Below are 17,770 nucleotides of genomic sequence, written 5' to 3'. Positions count from 1 at the left end.
ATAGGTATCGAATGCCCAGGGTGGACTGAGCTCTGCATGAGGCCCTAGGGTGAGGCAGGCCCAGGAGAAACAGAAAAGTGACCACTGTGCTTCTGGGCATGCGTGTGGGAAAAGGCCTGGTGAGCGCAGTGAGGAGGAAATCTCTAATCCACGGAGCCAGCACACGTGTAAGTGCTGAGGCACTTCCTGTCTCAGGCTCAGCCAGCAGGTTGCTAACCCCTCGGGAATCTATAGGCTCTTGGGCATAACTGCCTTGGGCCCTCCCTGTGCCCACACTCAAGGACCTGCCTGCCACCATAGCCGTCCATCTTTGCTGTGTCAGGAAAAATAAAAAACCTTTCTCATCTGCAAGGATAAACCCACCCACCTGTGCCTTGAGTCCCTCTCCCTCAGGAACTCCTGCCATCAGTCCTCCCTTTCTTCGCACTGTACCTTTTCTCTCTTTTGAGACAGAGCCAAGCCTTTTCCCTCCCACCCCAAAGCGTGACCCTTTGACGTAGCAAGTGCCTGCGTCCCCTGCTTCTCATTGCATAGCCCCGGGGCTCCACTTGCTTCATCTGCTGAAGGGACCCTGTCTGTCCTTTCTGGAAAGTCTTCCCTTGGCTTCCCTAACATTACTTAGGTTTCTCTGTCCTCTGTCTGTCAGGCATCTTTGGAGTCTGCTCATCCTCTGCCCTGCCCACAGTGTCAGTGTTGCCTGGGCAACCACCCTCCACTCTCTTCTCCCACTGGTGTTTCCCCTCAGTTTCTACGGAGACTTTTACACAGATCTGTATCTTTAGCTCAGACTTCTGTCCCCTGACCCTGTATCTGTCACATCTACTCCTGAAGATTTTTCCAGAAGAACCTTAAAATCACTATATCTGTAACTGAACTGTATTTAGCAGGGACTGGGGTGTCCCTCTGTATCCCCTCCTCCTCCACACCGCAGCCCAAGTATCATCTGCATGGCTCTCCAGACTGTCCCTTCCCCTCCAGTCCCACCTCTGTTACCTGCTCCTGCCCTCCTCCCCACCTGCTTCCCAGGGCTGCACCTGCCGCCTGCCTCGTGTGGTCCCACCTGATGCAGCCCCGGAGTCTCCACCTTGTTGCTGTATCAGGTGTGTGTATCAGCTCTTATGAGAAGTGTCACAAACAACTTCTTACCAATAATCAAAGTCCTGGAGTCTGTGGATGATTTTCTTTTTAAATTTTGCATTTTAGATTCGTGTCGACTCCAGGCTGGCTCTCCACAGCATCCACCCCGCTGTCATCCTGATGTGCTTCAGTGAAGAGCAAGGGGTGCCGGTCATTGCCCAAGACCCCAGACCTGCCCCAGGGACTGTCGGGATGAGGTTCCTCAAGCAGTAGCCTGGGGTAAGCGACCCTGCCAAGGCAGAATCTAAACTCCCGTGTCATAGACTCGATTTGCCTCTCGGTCAGCCCGTGGCCTGGCTCCACAGCACTTACCCTGCTTGCCTTGCCCTGGTGTCAGGAGCCGTTTGCAAGTTGTCTTCTCGTCCTGAGCCCCACGTGCCAGCCGGGCAGTGACTATCCTGTTTGTATGTTTAGGGCGCGGTGCTGGCTCATGGTAGATATTTGACGAAGTATTGCTAAATGGTTGAGTGGCTCAAGGGTATCTGCAGAGCACAGTGGGCTGGTGGGACAAGGCTGATCAGGGAACAGAACAGGGTTGGGGCCCTGGGTTCAGTTAGCGCGTCCTCAGGCGAAGGCTTTGGGGTGTAGCCCAGGCTGCAGCCTAACTCACAGGTATTTTCTTTTTCTCTGCCCTCATCAGTGAGAGCAGGTGGGACATAGGCCTGGTTTCAGTACCGTGTTCTGTGTTCTCGGGAGCAGCGAAGCCTGTGGACTGCTCTGGTCCTCCGCTCTGCCACCGAGCATCACGTTGCTGCTCTGGGTTTCTGTTTCTTCAATCAAGATAAGAGCGAAGGTTAGTCCCCTCTGGCTCTGACATCTAGAGCCCTTCCCCTGGACCACGACGGTGTCTTGTGCTTCATTTACCCCTTGATCCAGCCCCTCCACCGCGTCACCTCCCGTGAGCTTCAGACCCCTGGTTTGGTGGTGGCTGACTGGGTCGTCGAGTGATGGGCTTGGGTGGTTGCCTCTCGGTTCTTCCGAGGCCCCTGTGGCTGGAAGGGGCTCCTCGGTGTCGCGTTGTCCACCCTGGTTCACAGCCGAGTCTCGCTTGAGTTGCCCAGCGGGCTCGTCCCCAGTAAAGGCCGTCCTGCCATCCCTGGTGATCCTTCTGAATGTTTACCATCACTCAGTGTCAGAATGTTGTGGTTTAAACCTCCTCATTCAAGCTGCGTCTCGCTCTGGTCTGAAGAGACGCACGCTGCTCACTCTCAGCTGTTTGGGGCAGGATCTGCGCCACCTTACTCTGAATCTTCTCTTTCCCGAGGAGACACAGCCTAGCTCACTGGGCTTTTCCTTCCCTCTCATTTGCTTTTCTTTTTTCCGCATGTTTCTCCTCTGACTTCTTCATGTGTCTTTTCTTTGAGAGCCCTGGATTTGACCTCATCTGCAGGAGAATGAACGGGGTGGGGAAGGGAGTCGAGGACTGTGCTGAGGTGTGCGGTCTGAGCATCTGGGTGAACAGGAGTCCTGTGTACTGAGCTCGAGTTGACTCTAGGCCGAGCAGGTGAGGGGAGGCCTGCGAGGGAGTCGTGAGCCGAGAGGGGCTGGCGGTGCTCAGCCGGTGAAGGTGGCCCTGGTCAGGGAGAGGGTGTGGGAGGAGAGACGAGGCCTGGAGACGAGGAAGCCCAGGAAACACCATTAAGGGGCGGGCAGAGGAAGAGGGACTAGAACAGAGACTGAAAAGGAGTCGCAGGTGACAGGAAAGCTGAGGAGATGTGCTGTCCCGTAGCTGCGGGTAGCAGCATTCCAGGTGGGGGGCGTGGGCAGGTGCTGTAGTGCGGAGAAGCGCGCTGAGGCGGGGCACCGGGGGTCCCTGGGGCCTCAGCGGGAGCACTTCAGGGAGCAGCAGGGGCCGCAGCCAGAGAGGAGTGGGCTTCGAGGGGAGGGGGCGCTGGGGGCCTGCGTCGCTGGCATCAGGAGCTGCCCCGTACCACGTGCTCTGACAGAGGCTCGGGAAGCCTCGGGCCGCGTTGCTCCCCGCTACCGAGCGACGTTGCCTGTTTATGAGGCCCTGCGGGTGCCAGGCACGGCCCGGGTGCCCAGGACGCAGAGACTGGCCTCCACAGCCCCGTGGCCTGTGCTGACAGCGCCAGCGTCCGCAGCTCTTCCCGGGAAGCCTGCCTGACGTCTTGGTGAGGTCCCTCCCGCCGCGGTCCCCCAGCCCTGCAGCGCCCCTGCACGCCCTGCACCTCGGCTCTTGTCTTCCCTGCCGTGTGTGGGGGGGCATTTTATTCTCATCTGCCCCCCGCCAGCCTGAGGGCCACGTGCACACAGGGGCCTGGCCTACCTTATACTGTATCCATCGCACAGGAAGACTGCCAGTGCCTACCAGGCTCTGGATAAACATTGAAGGAAAAAAGAGATGTGAGTTAACGTGGCAAAGAGGATGGACACAGAAACCACTCCTGTGCAGAGGGCTGGGGGCTCCGGTCGAGGGCTGCTCCGTTGGGTCTGGAGGAGTGAATGTCAGGCTTCACCCAGGAGGTGGCGTCTGGAGAGTTTTGTCCTGGGATTGATTTCATATGGTTACTACGCCTTACATCCTCTGCTCTCTTCTCTCCCCTCCGGCCTCACTGTCCCGTCAGTGGGCCCCGAAGTGAGTAGGCAGCTGGCTGAGAGCCATTCTCTTCATCTTGCCTTAGATCTTGCCTTGTCTTCTGTCACCTTGCCAGAGGACAGCCTGGGCCTGCCTTAGATCTTGCCTTGTCTTCTGTCATCTTGCCAGAGGACAGCCTGGGCCTGTCTTCTCATTGCCCCAAGCTCCCAGGCGCGTCAGAAGTCGGAAAAGTCAAAAAGCCCCACAAGAAACACACACTCTGAGGATCCACGGGGCAAGAGCCCCCTGTGTGTGCTGACTCCTCCGTGATCAGAGCCAAGACCCACCTGCCACGCTGGCTTCTCCTGGCTCCAAGTTCAACACCGGAGCTCTCAACACCCCTTCTGAACTTGGCCGGGGCGCCAGGGAGCACCTGCCAGAGGCTGAGGTCAGACCTGAGTTTGTACGCGCAGGGGAGGAGGCTGCAGTGGACCCGGGAGAATCAGAAGCCCCGGCTCCCAAAGGAGGAGTGGGAGGGACCTATCCCTGCAGGGGAAGAGACCAGCCTGCGCCTCGGCAGCAGCCTGCGGGTCCCAGCACCTGACCAGGCTTTCCTGGAGGAGCAGGAGGAAGGCCTCCTGTGGCTGCGTGTCCGCAGTGAGAAGAGAGCAGCCTGCCCTGGAGAGGCCTGGTCTTGGCCTGGCTGCCCCCTGTGCAAATTGCCACCCCAGTGCTGGGCAGGATAAGCCAGAGGGAGACTCCGGACACTGTGGCCTCCAGTCCGTGCTGGGGCAGGAGCCCCCGGTGCAGCCTGAGAAGAACGTGTCCAAGTGGAAGGCGAGAGGAGGGGGAGCTGGCAGGAAGGAAGTCGAGGGACCCAGAGCTCAGCTGCAGTTCGGTCGCCTCTGACTTGCTGCTGCTCCAGGCAGCCAGCCCGGACAGGCTGGAGGCAGGCCAGCCTGGCGAGGATGAAGCGGCGAGGCCAGCCGACATCCTCATAGCCGATCTGGCCGGAGAGGCGCGTCACCTCAAGACACGGAAGAAGAGGTGCTTGCTTCCTGGGGAGGACCGCGCAGGCCGAGGCCAAGGGCTGGGCTCCTGGGCACTCCCTGGGCCCCCTGGACACCCTGGGTCAGAGACCGTGCCTGACGTGAGACGTTTCTTTACCATCAACTGCAGGAATGTCTGCCGTGTCACGTGCACTCTGCCGCCGAGCATCAGACAGGGCAGGATTAAGGGGCGGTCCCAGCCTTCAGCTCTGGTCTGCCACCTGGCAGCTAAGCGCGGGCAGGAGGTGGGGAGGAAGCCAGCTGCAGCCGGCCCTGGGGGGGAGCGGGGAGGGGTGCCCGAAAAGAAGCAGAAGGACCTGCCCACGGGGGCTCCAGCCGTGCCCCGAGGAGCTGCATTCACCATGCTGCCGCCGGGCGCCTCACCTCTGGAAGATGGTGACGGACAGGTGGGCCCAAGCAGCTGGTACAGGTTTGGCCTCCCCCGCCTACTCCCACCGACGGCAGCTGGGGAGGACTGAGGTGGCGTATGTGCCCCCAGCCAGCTCCGAGCACGGGCCTGGAGCCAGAGCGCTGCCGAGTTGCCCTGCAGCCCGGCGCTGCCCCTCTCCTTTGTCTTAGCCCCGCTCTTCAGGAGGTTTAGGGCCCAGGTGGACCATCGCTACCGCCTGCCGTCTCCAGCCGCCATCTCCTGTGAAGCCCTGCCCCTGCTGCACGGGGCGATGGGCGAGCAGGTGCTTCGGGATGCAGTGGGCCGAGGGCAGCTGCGTCCACCTCACTGTTTCCGTGGCAGCCCGGGTCACCGCCCACTGTGGGGTGACGCAGCCGGGTGGCCGGCAGGTGGCGTCAGGCAGCCCGAGGAGGCAGGCCACGCCTGGGTCCGACACCTGCCCCTGGACAGGGCTGCGGAGATGGGCCGCGGGAGCTGCAGGGGCCGCTCAGCCTCTGTAGCTTGGCCACAGCTCTGTGCCTGGGCTTCCTGGTGTCGGGCGGCTGCCCGAGTCTGGAGCAGGCTGTGAGGACGGGGGGCTACACCCATGCCCCTCGCTTCACCCACTGCCTCGACTCCCTGGTGGGAAACTTCTGTGTCACCAAGATAGTGTCCAGATCATGCTGGGCACGGCTAGGGCCATCTGCAGCCACTTCCAAGGCTCTGCGGAAGCCCGGCAGCTCCTCCCAGCTGCAGTGGCAGCGCGGCCTCCCAGCCCACCAGCCCTTCTTGGGGCTCTCGCATCCCTGGGTGTCCGCCTACCACTTGCTGGAGTGGCTGGAGAAGCGGCAGCTGGGGAAGGCAGGGGTGGCCCTGTCGGCCGTGTTGCGGAGCCTGACGGACAGTCTGGTCAAGCTCCCGCAGCCCTTCTGGATGGTGGTCCGGGAGGCGAGCGCCGCACAGGCCGCCTTAAGCCTGGTGCTGCCCCAGCTGTGCTACCTGCACATCTTCCTGGCGCAGGTTCGGGGGCGCTTTGAGGAGCGGAGCACCGGGGAGATGGGCGCGGCCGTGCGGCTGGCCGAGGGCCTGGCCCTGCAGCTCTCCACAGACCACCAGCTCCCTGAGCTCTTCCACCGTGAGGAGTTCGTGCTGGCGACCCTGCTGGACCCCGCTTCAAGGGTAGGATAGAGGCTGCCCTCCCCGAGGGGGCCGACATCAACCATTGGAAGCAAGTTCTCGTGTACGAGGTGAAGGAGCTCGTGGTGTCTGAGTACTCCTGCCGCCCTCCCCTTCCCTGCAGGGCCCCACTGCTGTGCGTGTGGACGCCCCTGAGCCGTGCAGGAGCCAGGAGCCCTGGGGCCGAAGGGAAGGGCCGGGAAGCGCCCGAGCAGAGAAGCGGGACCTCTGGGTCCTTGCTGCTGGGCCAGAGGGAGAGGAGCCTCCTGGAGCAGGTGGAGAGCAGGGGGGCTGCTGGTCTCGGAGAGGAGCGGTGCTTCCCTCTCCACGGAGAGCCACCTGGTCATCATCATCCGCAAGAAGTACCTGCGTGAGAATGAGACAGTGGGTGCCCAGGAGGACCCCCTGCTTACTGGCAGAAGCAGCGGGACGTCCGGCCAGACCTGGCGAGACTGGCCACCATCTATCTATCCTGCGCCCTGACGGGCGCCTTCTCTGCAAGTGTCTTTGCGTCCCTGGGCGGCCCCGCCATCGTGGAGCATGACTCCCCTCTCCCAGGGGAGATGGCTGAGCGTCTTCTCTTCTTGAAGACCAACCTGGAGCATCTCCCAAGCTACACCCACGCCCTTTATCTTCCCCAGCAGGGACCTGGCCGAGGCGCGCAGGCCGGTGAGTCTGACCGCAGGGTCCGATGCCCTGAGAAGCTGCCTGTGGGAAGTCTGCGTAGATGACGGGAGGGAGCACAGTGTTGCGTCCTAGGACATTAGACGGGGACAGCCAGGCTCCAAAACTTGTTTGAAAGGAATGAGGACAGTTTCTCAGTTCTTGACAGATCGTCATGTTCGTTTTCGCGGAGATGTCATCTTCCATCTGCCCACTGCTGGAGTCACTGCCGGCAGTACGTGGGTGGGAGGGCGGGCTCTGGTCATCGGTGACTCTGAGTTGTACCGCGCAGCGTATGGACCGCGGTGCTCCTTGAAAGTGTCGCTGGGTGAGGGGCCCTACACGCGGCTTGTCCGTGTGTGTCGGGGCGGCAGGCCCTCAAGGTCTGTGTTCTCAGCGGCCAGGCGCTGTGCGGGATATCCTCAGCCACCTAGGGCCTGGGGAAGCCGTGGACACTCTTCCTGGAAAGGAAAGAAACCCTAACATGATGGAGGGCGGTGCCCACACGCACACCGGTCTTCTTAGGGTCTGTACTTGCCCGTGGATCCCGGGGTTCCCAAGAGCCCTGGTGGAGGGCACCGCCCAGCTCCCGCGGGCGTGTGATCGAGGAGAGCTGGGACGCCCAGTCATCACGTGGCCGTTGTCGCCTGTAGTTTGTTTCCAGACTACTGGAGGCCTTGGGGTTTCTTCTTTCTACAGTGAAAGCAGTCTGAGGAAGCAAGAAAGGGCAAGTATCCCAGTGACTGAGCGGCCTGAGTTCCTTTAGGGTCGAGTGCAGGACCTGAGGGCATGGGGCCCAGGCTCTGGTGGGATCAATGGGAAAAGAAGGAAGGGTGAGGCCAGAGCGTTTGGGGCGGGGCTCGTCACACCCAGAAGACACAAGTCCAGCTCCGCTGAGGTGCTAGGCCACTGGGAGAGGGACTTTGAGAGGGAAGGGGGGGTGTAGAGGCACTTTGGCCCTGGCTGTGCGGTTGAGCCCGGGAGCCTGTCCCTTCGCTTCCCCTGTGTCACTGTGACTAATTCACTGTAGGACGTTCGGAAGTTACTGAGAATGTAAGGAAGCAGGAAAAATTCACCGTAATCCTTTCACTCAGCCTCTATGAAAACTTTGACGTATTTCCTTTTTTCCTTGAGGTCATATCCTCTGTGCTAGTTAGTATGCTGTATTTTCAGTTTAACACTGTAACGTGGCATTTTCTTGAATAAGGCTTTATACAGATCGTGTTTAGTGGTCGGAGCACCACGATAGGAAGTGAAGTCTCACCTCCACGCTGCTCAGGTCGTGTCTTCTTCCCCAGCTGCTGCAGGGCATGTCTGCACAGGCTCCCTGTGAGGAGAGGCCGGCGCGCCTGGGGGAGAGGCTGGGACTAGGGCTGCGCTCCCTTAACGTCTGGACTCTGCATCCAGTGCATTGGGGTGGTGAGATCAGGGCCTGGCCCTGGACCTCTCCCTGTGTCCCTGCCTCCCTTCCTTAAATTGCACGTGGGTCTCAGACTTCAACGAGAATCACCTGAGAGCATCTTAAAACTGAGGCGTCCTGTCCATCCCTCGCAGGTTCGGGTGTAGTAGGTCAGGTGGGGGCAGGGATGTCATGTGCCCTAACTAAAGCAGTCCAGGGGGCCGTGTATTGGTCAGTGCTGCCACCCCTCGAGCTCCTCCTGGGAGAGGCACTGTCCCCTTGCTGTGTGGCCTCCCCTCAGCGGCTCTCCTTGTTCTCGGGGAGGGGAGGCCTGGACCAGCGAGGCACCAGGGTGGGGGGGTGTGAGGAAGACGAGGGCAGTGAAAGGGAGGCGGTGAGAAGCTTGACGGTCCTGAGCTTGGGGGCTTGGGCTCTGGAGAGGTGGCTCTCAACCGGGGGCAGTTTTGTCCCCCAGGGGCCATTGGGCAACGCCTAGAGATGTTTTGGTTGTCACAGCTTGTGGGGGGATTGCCACTGTCCTCCCGCGGGTGGAAGACAGGGACGCACAGAGGAGCCTCCGCAGCAGAGACTTAGCCCGGCCCCAGGTGGCAGCAGGGCCGGGTCCGAGGACCCTGCGCCCGGTTGTGGTCGGGAGGGAATGGGGCGGAGGAAGGGGCCCCAGTTCACCGAAGCGGCCCGGTGACTGTCCACCTGAGGCTGCTCCGAGCTGAACCATTTCTTCCCTAGACTTGGCTCTGCCCTGCCCTGGCGACTCACGGCATCCTCTTCTGGCCCATTCCCTACATAGGTAAACTGAGACTCAGAACTGCTGGCTCTGAACAAGGGAAGATGGGCCTCCCCCCGGAGATCCGGAGTTACCTGTTTCAGTCATAGCCTTGTCTTTGTGACCGAGTCCTTTTCACAGACACACGTTGAGCCAGTGCCTCTGTTCGCTCATTTCCATAAGAGGACCAGGGTGATTCTGGTTTTTTAGAGGAACGTTGACGCCGTTGCATGTGGACGAGCCGTTCTCGCATTGCGCGGAGCCTGCTGGCCGCTGCTGGCCGCTGCGTTGGCTGGGTTTGCACAGGCGTGTGGGCCCCGGCCTGGTTGAAGTGTGCAGATTTGAGGTAAAGTGGGGCACAGGAGCGGAGCAGAGGTCATGGACACGCTGGAGAATCAGGGTTTGACTGCGGTGCTGTTCATCTAACTGCAGACAAGGGCGTGGGACCCAGGGCCGAGGGCACAGAGCCAAGTGCTGGCGGGGCACGTGTCTCCTGCCAGATGGGACCTTGGGGGCACAGGAGGCCTGATGTCCAGTCCCAGTGCCATCTTCCCGCACCCCTGTCCTCTTCCGCAGAACGTGGGCACGCGCACACCGTTCTCTGCCCGCCCCCTTGTTCTTTCTCCCCTTTGCGCACCACCTCCATCCCCATCGCTGGCGGGGTTCCTCAGGGTACCGCTTCCCCCACAGCCCGTCGCCCGGCGGCGGCGGGGCATTTGGACACGGGGCTGGTGGCTCTTCCTGGAGGCCTGGCGTGTTGTCCTCCCCACCCCGGCTGCTCAGCGGTCCCCTCCGTTCAGCCTCGAGCATGTGGGTGTTGGCCCGACTTCAGCCCCTGGCTGTACCCCAGGGCTCCCTGACCGCTTTCACCCCCAGCGTAGTGGCTGGGAGGATGTGCGCGCCCCTGGAGAGAGGCCCGCAGATACTTGGAGAGGTGGTGTCCCCCGAGGCTGGCCCGTTGCGCCTCGCTCTCACAGACGGTGCCTGGACCCCGTCATCCTGGACTCGCCGCTGCCTCCTGAGGCCGATGCCACAGGACACCCCAAGTGCAAGACGGGAGCCCGGCCTCCAGTCACATGGCCAGGTTCCGGGCACACGTTCTCCTCCCTCCTCGCCCTCAGGCGGGGTCCTCGTCTCTGGCTATCTGGCTAGTGCTTTTATGGCCCATCTCTGGTGCCCGGTGCCCTGTGGGCCAGAGCAGGTTTAACCAACGTGGAGGTGACTGCATCGCTCGCTGCTTACAAACCCAGCAGGTGCTTCCCCAGAGTGACCAGGTTTCTTAGCGGGTACCTCCATGCCTTTTGGACAGAAACATTGGTAGAAGTGAAGGAGGAGCTGGGCTGCTGAAGACTGGAGGGGGCTGGGGAAAGACGTAGGGCTCCTTCTCAGAGACGGTGGGGGTCAGACGTGTTAGCAGCCTCACCAGCGTCCTGGGGCGTGCGGGAGGAGCTCTGGGTCTGATTTCCTTGGAGGGGTTCTGAGGAGCGGCGTTGCTATGGAAACGCAGCCTCGGGGCCTGGCGGGGGCTCTGGAGCCCCAGGTTTTGTAAACAGCAGGAGTGAATGGCTCCTTGTTTCTCTGCAGGCCTCAGCCAGCCCGGCCTGCGCCCGGCCAGAGTCTGTGGGGTTGGGGAGCTGCCACTTGGAGCCGAGGTCTGCTTGTTTTCCTCTCCTAGACCCTGAGCCTTCTGCGCTTGCTCGCATCGCCGGCGTCCCTCCCCCTGGCCTCCTGCCTCGCGCTCTTGTCTTGCACTGACACCTGGGTTTCTGCCACCCCACGGCCACTGGCGACTAGAAAGTACCCTCCCTCCCCTTTTCTGGATCCAACATAGGTGCCACCCTGCCCCTCCCTCCAGGACGGCTTCCTTGACTGCCCGGCCTCCCCTCCCCAGCCCCCCTTTGCCCGTGTTTGCAGCTGGAACCATGCTGTCTGGCTGGCAGCGATGGGCACTGTTCTGTTGGTGCCACAGTGAAGAGCTGGTATTGACAGGCAGGTTCGGGGAGCAAAGGTGAGGGGCCTGGCAGTGCAGCCACTTACTCCCTGTGCCTCCGCTGTCCCTCCCCTCCCTCGACCTCAGTTTCCTCATCAAGGACTGAAGGCTGAGCCCTCAGGCCCCACAGCTGCCACCAGAGGTCACAAGTTGGCCCATGGAACGTGGAAACCACCTTGAATTCATTGCTGATTTTTTAAAAAAATTGTCAAGAAGGCCCAGGTGCTCTCATTTGTGTTTGCCAATGCATGGGTCTCCCAGGAAGGAAACGAGATTGGCGATGATGGTGACCTGTTATCTCTTCAAAAATAAGTGTAAATGGTTAAAAGGAAACACCTCAGAGTTAATACAGGTAATCGTGAGCAGTTACGAGAAAGGAAAGTAATGAGATTGTGTCGCCGGAGCAGATTTGGGAGACGGGAAGAATTGGTAAAGGCGGGCCTGAATCCCATCCAGCATGGCCATAACCGCCAGGGCCGAGTCAGGACCCCCTTAGGCAAGGGCCTGTGCCTGGCCCACCTCCCTCGGAGGGGCTCTTGACCCTCCTGTGCCCTGGACTCTTGTCCTCAGGTCCCGCCGGGCCGTCTAGGTCTCTGGCCCTGGCGGTGGAGGCTGGGCGGTCACTGAGGTTCTCAGAGGCCCGCTTACTCTTTGACTGTTTCTCCTCAGGGACCTGCTGGCCCTTGAGCGGGGGTGTCGGAGACAGGCGTCCAGCCCAGGCCGAGTGGACGGGGCGTCCTTTGGGGTGAGCAGCCCGCTGACCGCCAGTGGCACCTGCGTCACTGTGACGGAGCTGCCGGGGCCCCGGCCACCGGGACCCACTTCGTCTCATGGAGCCTCGGGGTGAGAAGTCGGGAGAGGCCGACGGGGTGCGCGTCACCCCTCAGCTGCTCAAGGCGCGCTCGGGTGAGTTCGCCCTGGAGTCCATCCTGCTGCTGAAGCTGCAGGGCCTGGGGCTGGTGGACCTGGGCTGCCTGGGGGAGTGCTTGGGCCTCGAGTGGCTGGACCTTTCGGGCAACGCGCTCACCCAGCTGGGCCCGCTGGCCTCCCTGCGCCAGCTGGCCGTGCTCAACGTGGCCAACAACCGGCTGACGGGGCTGGAGCCCCTGGCCGCCTGCGAGAACCTGCAGAGTCTCAACGCCGCAGGCAACCTACTGGCCGGCCCCGGGCAGCTGCAGTGTCTGGCGGCGCTGCCGGGCCTCGAGCGCCTGCGGCTCCGCGACCCCTCGGCCCGGCTCAGCAACCCGCTGTGCGCCAGCCCCTCCTACTGGGCCTCGGTCCGAGAGCTGCTGCCCGGCCTGAAGGTCATCGACGGCGAGCGCGTGAGCGGGCGCGGCAGTGACTTCTACCAGCTGTGCCGGGACCTGGACAGTTCCTTGCGCCCCAGCTCCAGCTCCGGCCCGCGAGCCGTGGAGGCCCAGCCCTGGGTGGAGCCCGGCTACTGGGAGTCCTGGCCCACGCGCAGCAGCTCCATCCTGGAGGAGGCCTGCCGCCAGTTCCAGGACACGCTGCAAGAGTGCCACGACCTGGACCGCCAGGCCGGGGACAGCCTGGCCCAGGCCGAGCAGGCGCTCAGCCCCGCCCGCGCCACCTCCTTTGTCTTTTGAATGCACCCTGTGGCCGTGGCCCTTGGGGTTGGCACGCTGTGGCCTCCCTGCTTTTCTTCATGGTTTCATCATGCTGGCCACTGGCCCTGCACACGGGCGTCTTATGGGCCCCCTTGCCTAAGAGCAGCCCCCCTCCCTCTCACACCTCCATCCATCAGGGACACAGCTCCCTTGGACCCTCCTCAGGCAGCTGGCACCGTGTGAGGCTGTTCTGCACCTACGCTTGCTCCTGGGAGGAGGCCCGGCCTCCTCGTGTCCGTAGCTGCTGCCACTCCCGGCTGCCTGAGCCTGAGGCTTAGGGGAATAAAGTTGCTTGGCCCCAAGGCTAAAGGTGAGAGGCGAGGACGGCGAGCCTCCTGCCCAGCCCGTCCTGGGAGGGGACGTGGCAGAGCTCGGAGCGTGGAAGCCGCATCTTCCAGGCTGGCCTGTCCAAGTGACCCTGTGCTGTGTCCCCCTGGGGTCTCCCTGAAGCTTCCACTGCCATGCCCACCCGTGCCAATCCCCATTAAATACTCGTGTTTTAATTTGCATCTCTGCCTGTCATTGCGTGTGGGCCCCTGAAAACGAGCCTGGGTCCCTGCTGCCTCTGGCCTGTCCTGGGGAAGGAGGAGCACACAGCTTACTGGGTGTCCTTCTGATGGGAGGCATCGTGCTCGCCCTCACCCTCTCGGGGCTTTGCTTCCTCCCCGTGAGGCTGGAGCACTGGGGCCCTTTCCTCCCGCTGCTCTCAGGAGGGAGGGAAGGAATGCGAGGGGAGGAGAGAACGCAGCTCTAGAGCACTTTTATTAGGGACAATGGGACAGTCCTCCCTGGGCGCAGAGAAGGGAGGGCGGGCTTTCACTTGTTAACCTCCCTCACGCTGCTTCCAGGAAGCCGGGTGAAATTCTGGAGGGAAGGGAAGAGAAACTAAGACTGGGTATGACGGGGGCTGTTTGGGCCCCGCCCCAGCTGTCTTCAGGCTCCCGGCCCCTCTCCTCCTGCCTCCCACAGCGCAGTCGCAGCTCCAGCCTCCTCTCCATCCCTGCCCCACCTGGCTGGCCTCCGCCTAGTCCTTCCTCCCTCCTTCCTGGCGGGCCACCTACCAGTCAGGCCTCAGCTGGGGGGCAAGGCTTTGAAGAACGCGAACTGCCCGGGGAAGTAGTGGCCGTGAGGGTCCTCGCCGGCGCGCTCCACCCTGCTGCACTGGGCCTCCTGGCGCTCCTGCAGCTCCTGCGGCAGCGGCACCGCTCAGGCCGTGCCCCCTCCACGCCCCCATCCCCCAGGCCCAGAGCCCTCCTCGCCCCTCCATGCAGGCTTCCGCCTCCGACCTCTCCCACAGGCCCAGTTTCTGTCCACCAGCTCCCTCCCCAACCTCTGCTCCCTCCTCCGCGCACTCTTACCTGTTGAACCTGTGTCTCTATGGGGCAGTGGACCATCCGGCCCAGGACTTTATCTTCAGGGTCCAGCTTGATGCAGGCCAGGCATTTCCGCTTTCTCTGGGCAGGGGCGCATAGAGCCCAGAGAGGAAACGGGTGAGTGAGGGGAGGGCTGCGGCCCCGAGGGTGAGAGTGGGAGCTGGGGGGCAGCATACAATGGGGGTTCCCCTGGCAGGCCAGGTGGTTCCAGGCTCAGCCCACCCTCAGACCGGGAAATTTCGGAAGTCAAACCATCCTGCAGTTTTCTATGAACCCTGAGTGAGTGTGTGTGCGCACGCGCGCGTGTGTGTAGGTGGGAGTCCTCGTCCAGGTGGGTTCTCCCCACCTGACTTCCACCTGAGCTGCTCTGCTGTCATCTGTTATATTTATTTGTATTTTCTTGTAAGATTTGAACACAATGGTCCTGGTATAAAAGTCTAGAAAACCACTCGTATAATCCAGTCCCTCCCTTAACAGATGGAGGAAACTGAGGCCTTCAGAGAACCTGGGAAGTAACAGGGCTGGTGGTTGGCAGAGCTGAGACTGGACACCAGATGGTTGCGTTCCGGCCCCAGGATCGCCCCCATGGCAGTGACTTTGCCCCCAAGGTGGCTGATGACAATCGAGCCCTGTTAGGAACCAGCCCGGGCTGGGCCATCTCCACTTGAAAACACACAGGAAATGGGGCATTCACCAGGCCTAGGGTGGGGACCACCCGAAGCCCATACCATGGCCTTCTTCCACCGGTGACGCGAAGCCTGAGAGAGGAACTTGGATGGCATGGAAGGTGGACCCACTCTGAAGAGCATGTGTCCTCGGGGGTAGCCCAGCCGTCCCTCCTCCTGCCTGTCCAGGCCCCCAGCCCACCTGCAACCATCACAACCACCAGCCGAGACAGGCAAGTCAGCTGTCAGGGAGGCTGCCCCGCCCTGGGGTCTCCAACCTGAGGCTTCTCGCTAGATCTCCTCCTGAACCCCAGTCGCACACCCCGGCGCTGAGCGCATGCCCCATCACGTGCACGTGCCTTCACTCACCCCGCTGGGCTTGACCTTGCACTCCGCTTTCTTCCAGTCCTTCTTCCGGCAGTTTGTCTGCTGGAGCTTAAACTCCAGCCTCACAAAGGTCCCGGCCGGGAAGGGCTACCCACAGACGGAGGAAGGCCAGCAGTCAGCTGAGCAGGCAGCGCCCTTCCTGGACGTGACCTGTCCCTCCTCCCTCCCCGCCACCGTGAGACAGCACGTCCCAGGAGATGGCTGGGCTGGCTGGCCCTTCTTTGGAGAGCTGGGCGCCTCTGGGGCCCAAGCGCCTTTGTACCTCCTCCCTGGGAACGTGCCGACCATCCCCCTCCCCTCCCTGGGGTGCCGCTCACCGTGTCCATGGCACTGTCCACACTGGTCTCCCGGAAGGTCCACTGCACGGGCGGATGCTTGTGGAACTCCTCCAGGGCCACCTGCAGGCCCAGGTGCTGGGCCGCCGTGAGCTCATCCCTGCCCAAGCCCATCACGCCCGGCCACAGGGCCAGCGGGAGCAACAGCTGCCACATGGCTTCACCTTAGTCACCCTGACCCTGCGAAGGGTATGTGTGGATCCTCAGCTCATGTGCCAGCCCGCGGAGCCACCAACTCCCGGGCCCTGTGGCTTGGGGACCACATCCGGTAGAGCTCTGGGCAGAGGTGCAGGGACAGGGAGTGGCGCTTTGCAGAGATTCCCCTGGTATTCCCCTGGCCCTTCCCCTCCCCTCCCCTGCCCCCACTGTTCCCAGGTCCAGCTCAGGGCGGCTTTGGCCCTGTCCTGGGTAGGTGCTGAGTTGGCTGTGGTCCTCAGGCCAGCCTTGGGGGCAGCACTGTTGCCCCCTCCAGCCCTCCCCTGGTTTTCTGGCCCATCTTCTCTGACCCCAGTCCCCAGACTGCTGGCTCTGTGGGGTCCCGGGCCCTGACCCTCAGCCTGCGGCCCCCGCCCCCCTACTGGAGGTGGGGAGGGACAGGCCCAGAATGGAGGCCAGCTGGAGGCTGAATATTTTGGGGAGGACGTAAACACGAGGGAGGGGCCCAGAGCGGGTGGGAAGTGGGAGGATGCTTAACCCTCCCTGTGCTGCAATGGCCCGGTGCCCTTGGCCCTCTGAGCCCCCCACCCCAGAAATGGGGGCCTCGGCCCCACCAGGGCTTTCTTTCCAGAGCAGACCCTCCCTCCCTAGCTGTTTTTTCTGGAGCTTTCGCCACCAGCCCTCTCCCAGCCCTCTGATCCCGCCTCCCGCAGTCCCTGACTGGGGTCTCCTGAGGGCTGGACCCTCCCCGGGAACTCTGCCTGTACAGTCTTCTTGGGACCAGAAAGCCACAGATGTGGAAACTGAGACCCCCGCGGTGAAAAGCTACCAGGGTCTCGCCTTGAAGGGAGGGCCCACAGACAAGTTGCCCAATCTTGCCCTTTGGAGCTGTGCCCTTTGCCCGCCCCATCCTCCCGTCCAGCTGTCCTGCCATTCTCCCCCCCTCACCTCCTTTCTTGCGCCTTGGGGTCTCTCCTACGCTTCCCCTCCCGAGGCCACGGCCGAGGCCTACTCCTGGCCAGGCTGTCAGCCTATTCCCGGCACCCTCTCCGGCGTCTCTCGGGTCGGCCCCCATCTCCTCCCCTCCCACCTCCTGGGCCCCTCCAGCTCCCAGCAGCTGAGGCTCCTCCCCCCCGCTAGGACCGCCCGCCCTCCCGGGACTTCCCTCCCCATCCCACCCTCCCCTCCCCTCTCCTCCCGCTGCCCCCGCAGAGGAGCCCCAGCTGTTGGCCTTCTCGGCTGGGCTCGGCTGGCCAGGCTTCGCAGCGGGATGTGGGACTGCCCTGCCCCCCAGGTAGGGCTGCCCTTTCCTTAGGCCCTTCCCGGGCGACCAGTCCCTCGCGTCCCCGAGACACGGATTTCAGGAAATTCTTGCCAGAAACACAGACATCCTCAAAACCACATGAGACCTTGAGTCATTTGATCCCTCCCCCTGCTTCCCGCGCCCTAAAGCCGCTCTGAGAGGGAAGACGTCTCCTTTAGAGGTGACTCTGGTGTCTGACCACCTCCAACACCAGCAAACATGTCCAGTCGTGAAGGATCACGTCCCACCCATGGTGGCGACAGACTGCAGCGTCTCATGTGGGTGAAGGGTGAGGTGGGATTCACAGGCTGATGGGGAGTCAGGGAAGACAGGGGTCCCAACTCCTGCTGGTCCTGAGCAAATAAGAACAAGCTCTGGGACTTGGTGTGTCCGCCACCAGGGCTGATCTCCCACAGAGAGGACCTCATTTAACTGCCCAAATCCCTGGAATTTCTGCTCCCTTCTCTGTGAGGGGGGGTCAGAGACCCTACCTTTAGGGGTTGTTTTGAGGATTAAATGAGCAAAGTGGAAAGTGACAGATGACCCAGTGTTTGGCACAACTTTTTCTTCCCTTCCCTATGTACGCCTGCCAGGATTCTCCACGTGGAGCTGAAACCTTCCTTTGCAGTGTGCTCTGGGGGCGCCAGAGAGATCCTTGGCTTCAGTTAGCCAGTTCTGGTGGCTGAAATCCCACCATGGACATTTCAGTCCCATCTGTGAGCTGTGGACAATCATTAAGCAGAGATGAGAGCTGGGGTCTTTGTTCTCCAGGAGCTTCCGAGGTGGGGGCTAGAGAGACAA

At 62.0% G+C, this 17,770-nt stretch overlaps 3 protein-coding genes across 4 annotated transcripts; 2 read left to right on the top strand and 1 right to left on the bottom strand.

The window, feature by feature from the left end:
- Positions 1 to 1,239: 1,239 nt before the first annotated feature.
- LRRC61 (leucine rich repeat containing 61) lies at positions 1,240 to 13,259 on the top strand. 2 transcript variants are annotated; one of them, XM_027101590.1, is made up of 2 exons: positions 1,240 to 1,356; positions 11,792 to 13,259. In XM_027101590.1, the coding sequence occupies exon 2, from the start codon at positions 11,953 to 11,955 to the stop codon at positions 12,727 to 12,729; it is 777 nt and encodes a 258-aa protein (XP_026957391.1). In that variant the 5' UTR covers positions 1,240 to 1,356; positions 11,792 to 11,952; the 3' UTR covers positions 12,730 to 13,259. The 2 variants fall into 2 exon arrangements, with proteins under 2 accessions (XP_026957391.1, XP_026957392.1); XM_027101591.1 differs by lacking the exon at positions 1,240 to 1,356 and adding an exon at positions 1,817 to 1,930.
- ZBED10 (Putative protein ZBED10P) lies at positions 6,020 to 10,340 on the top strand. Its single transcript, XM_027101592.1, is given in 3 exon segments — positions 6,020 to 6,278; positions 6,281 to 6,573; positions 6,575 to 10,340. Coding segments are annotated over 3 exon segments (723 nt in total). The 5' UTR covers positions 6,020 to 6,043; the 3' UTR covers positions 6,770 to 10,340.
- A 234-nt stretch (positions 13,260 to 13,493) lies between the features above and the next one.
- Positions 13,494 to 16,791, bottom strand: RARRES2 (retinoic acid receptor responder 2). The gene is made up of 6 exons (XM_027101593.1): positions 16,615 to 16,791; positions 15,493 to 15,690; positions 15,158 to 15,262; positions 14,109 to 14,204; positions 13,812 to 13,938; positions 13,494 to 13,614 (listed from the first exon to the last, which is right to left on the bottom strand). Exons 2-5 carry the CDS (start codon positions 15,664 to 15,666, stop codon positions 13,822 to 13,824), a joined length of 492 nt encoding a protein of 163 aa, XP_026957394.1. The 5' UTR covers positions 15,667 to 15,690; positions 16,615 to 16,791; the 3' UTR covers positions 13,494 to 13,614; positions 13,812 to 13,821.
- Positions 16,792 to 17,770: the final 979 nt, after the last annotated feature.

The sequence above is a fragment of the Aethalodelphis obliquidens genome, unplaced genomic scaffold (genome assembly GCF_003676395.1).
Source record: "Aethalodelphis obliquidens isolate GAN/ISIS:26980383/991018 unplaced genomic scaffold, ASM367639v1 scaffold5, whole genome shotgun sequence".
Taxonomy (NCBI): domain Eukaryota; kingdom Metazoa; phylum Chordata; class Mammalia; order Artiodactyla; family Delphinidae; genus Aethalodelphis; species Aethalodelphis obliquidens.
The sequence above is the reverse complement of the archived record's forward strand: the minus strand, read 5'-3'. Positions and strand labels throughout refer to the sequence as shown.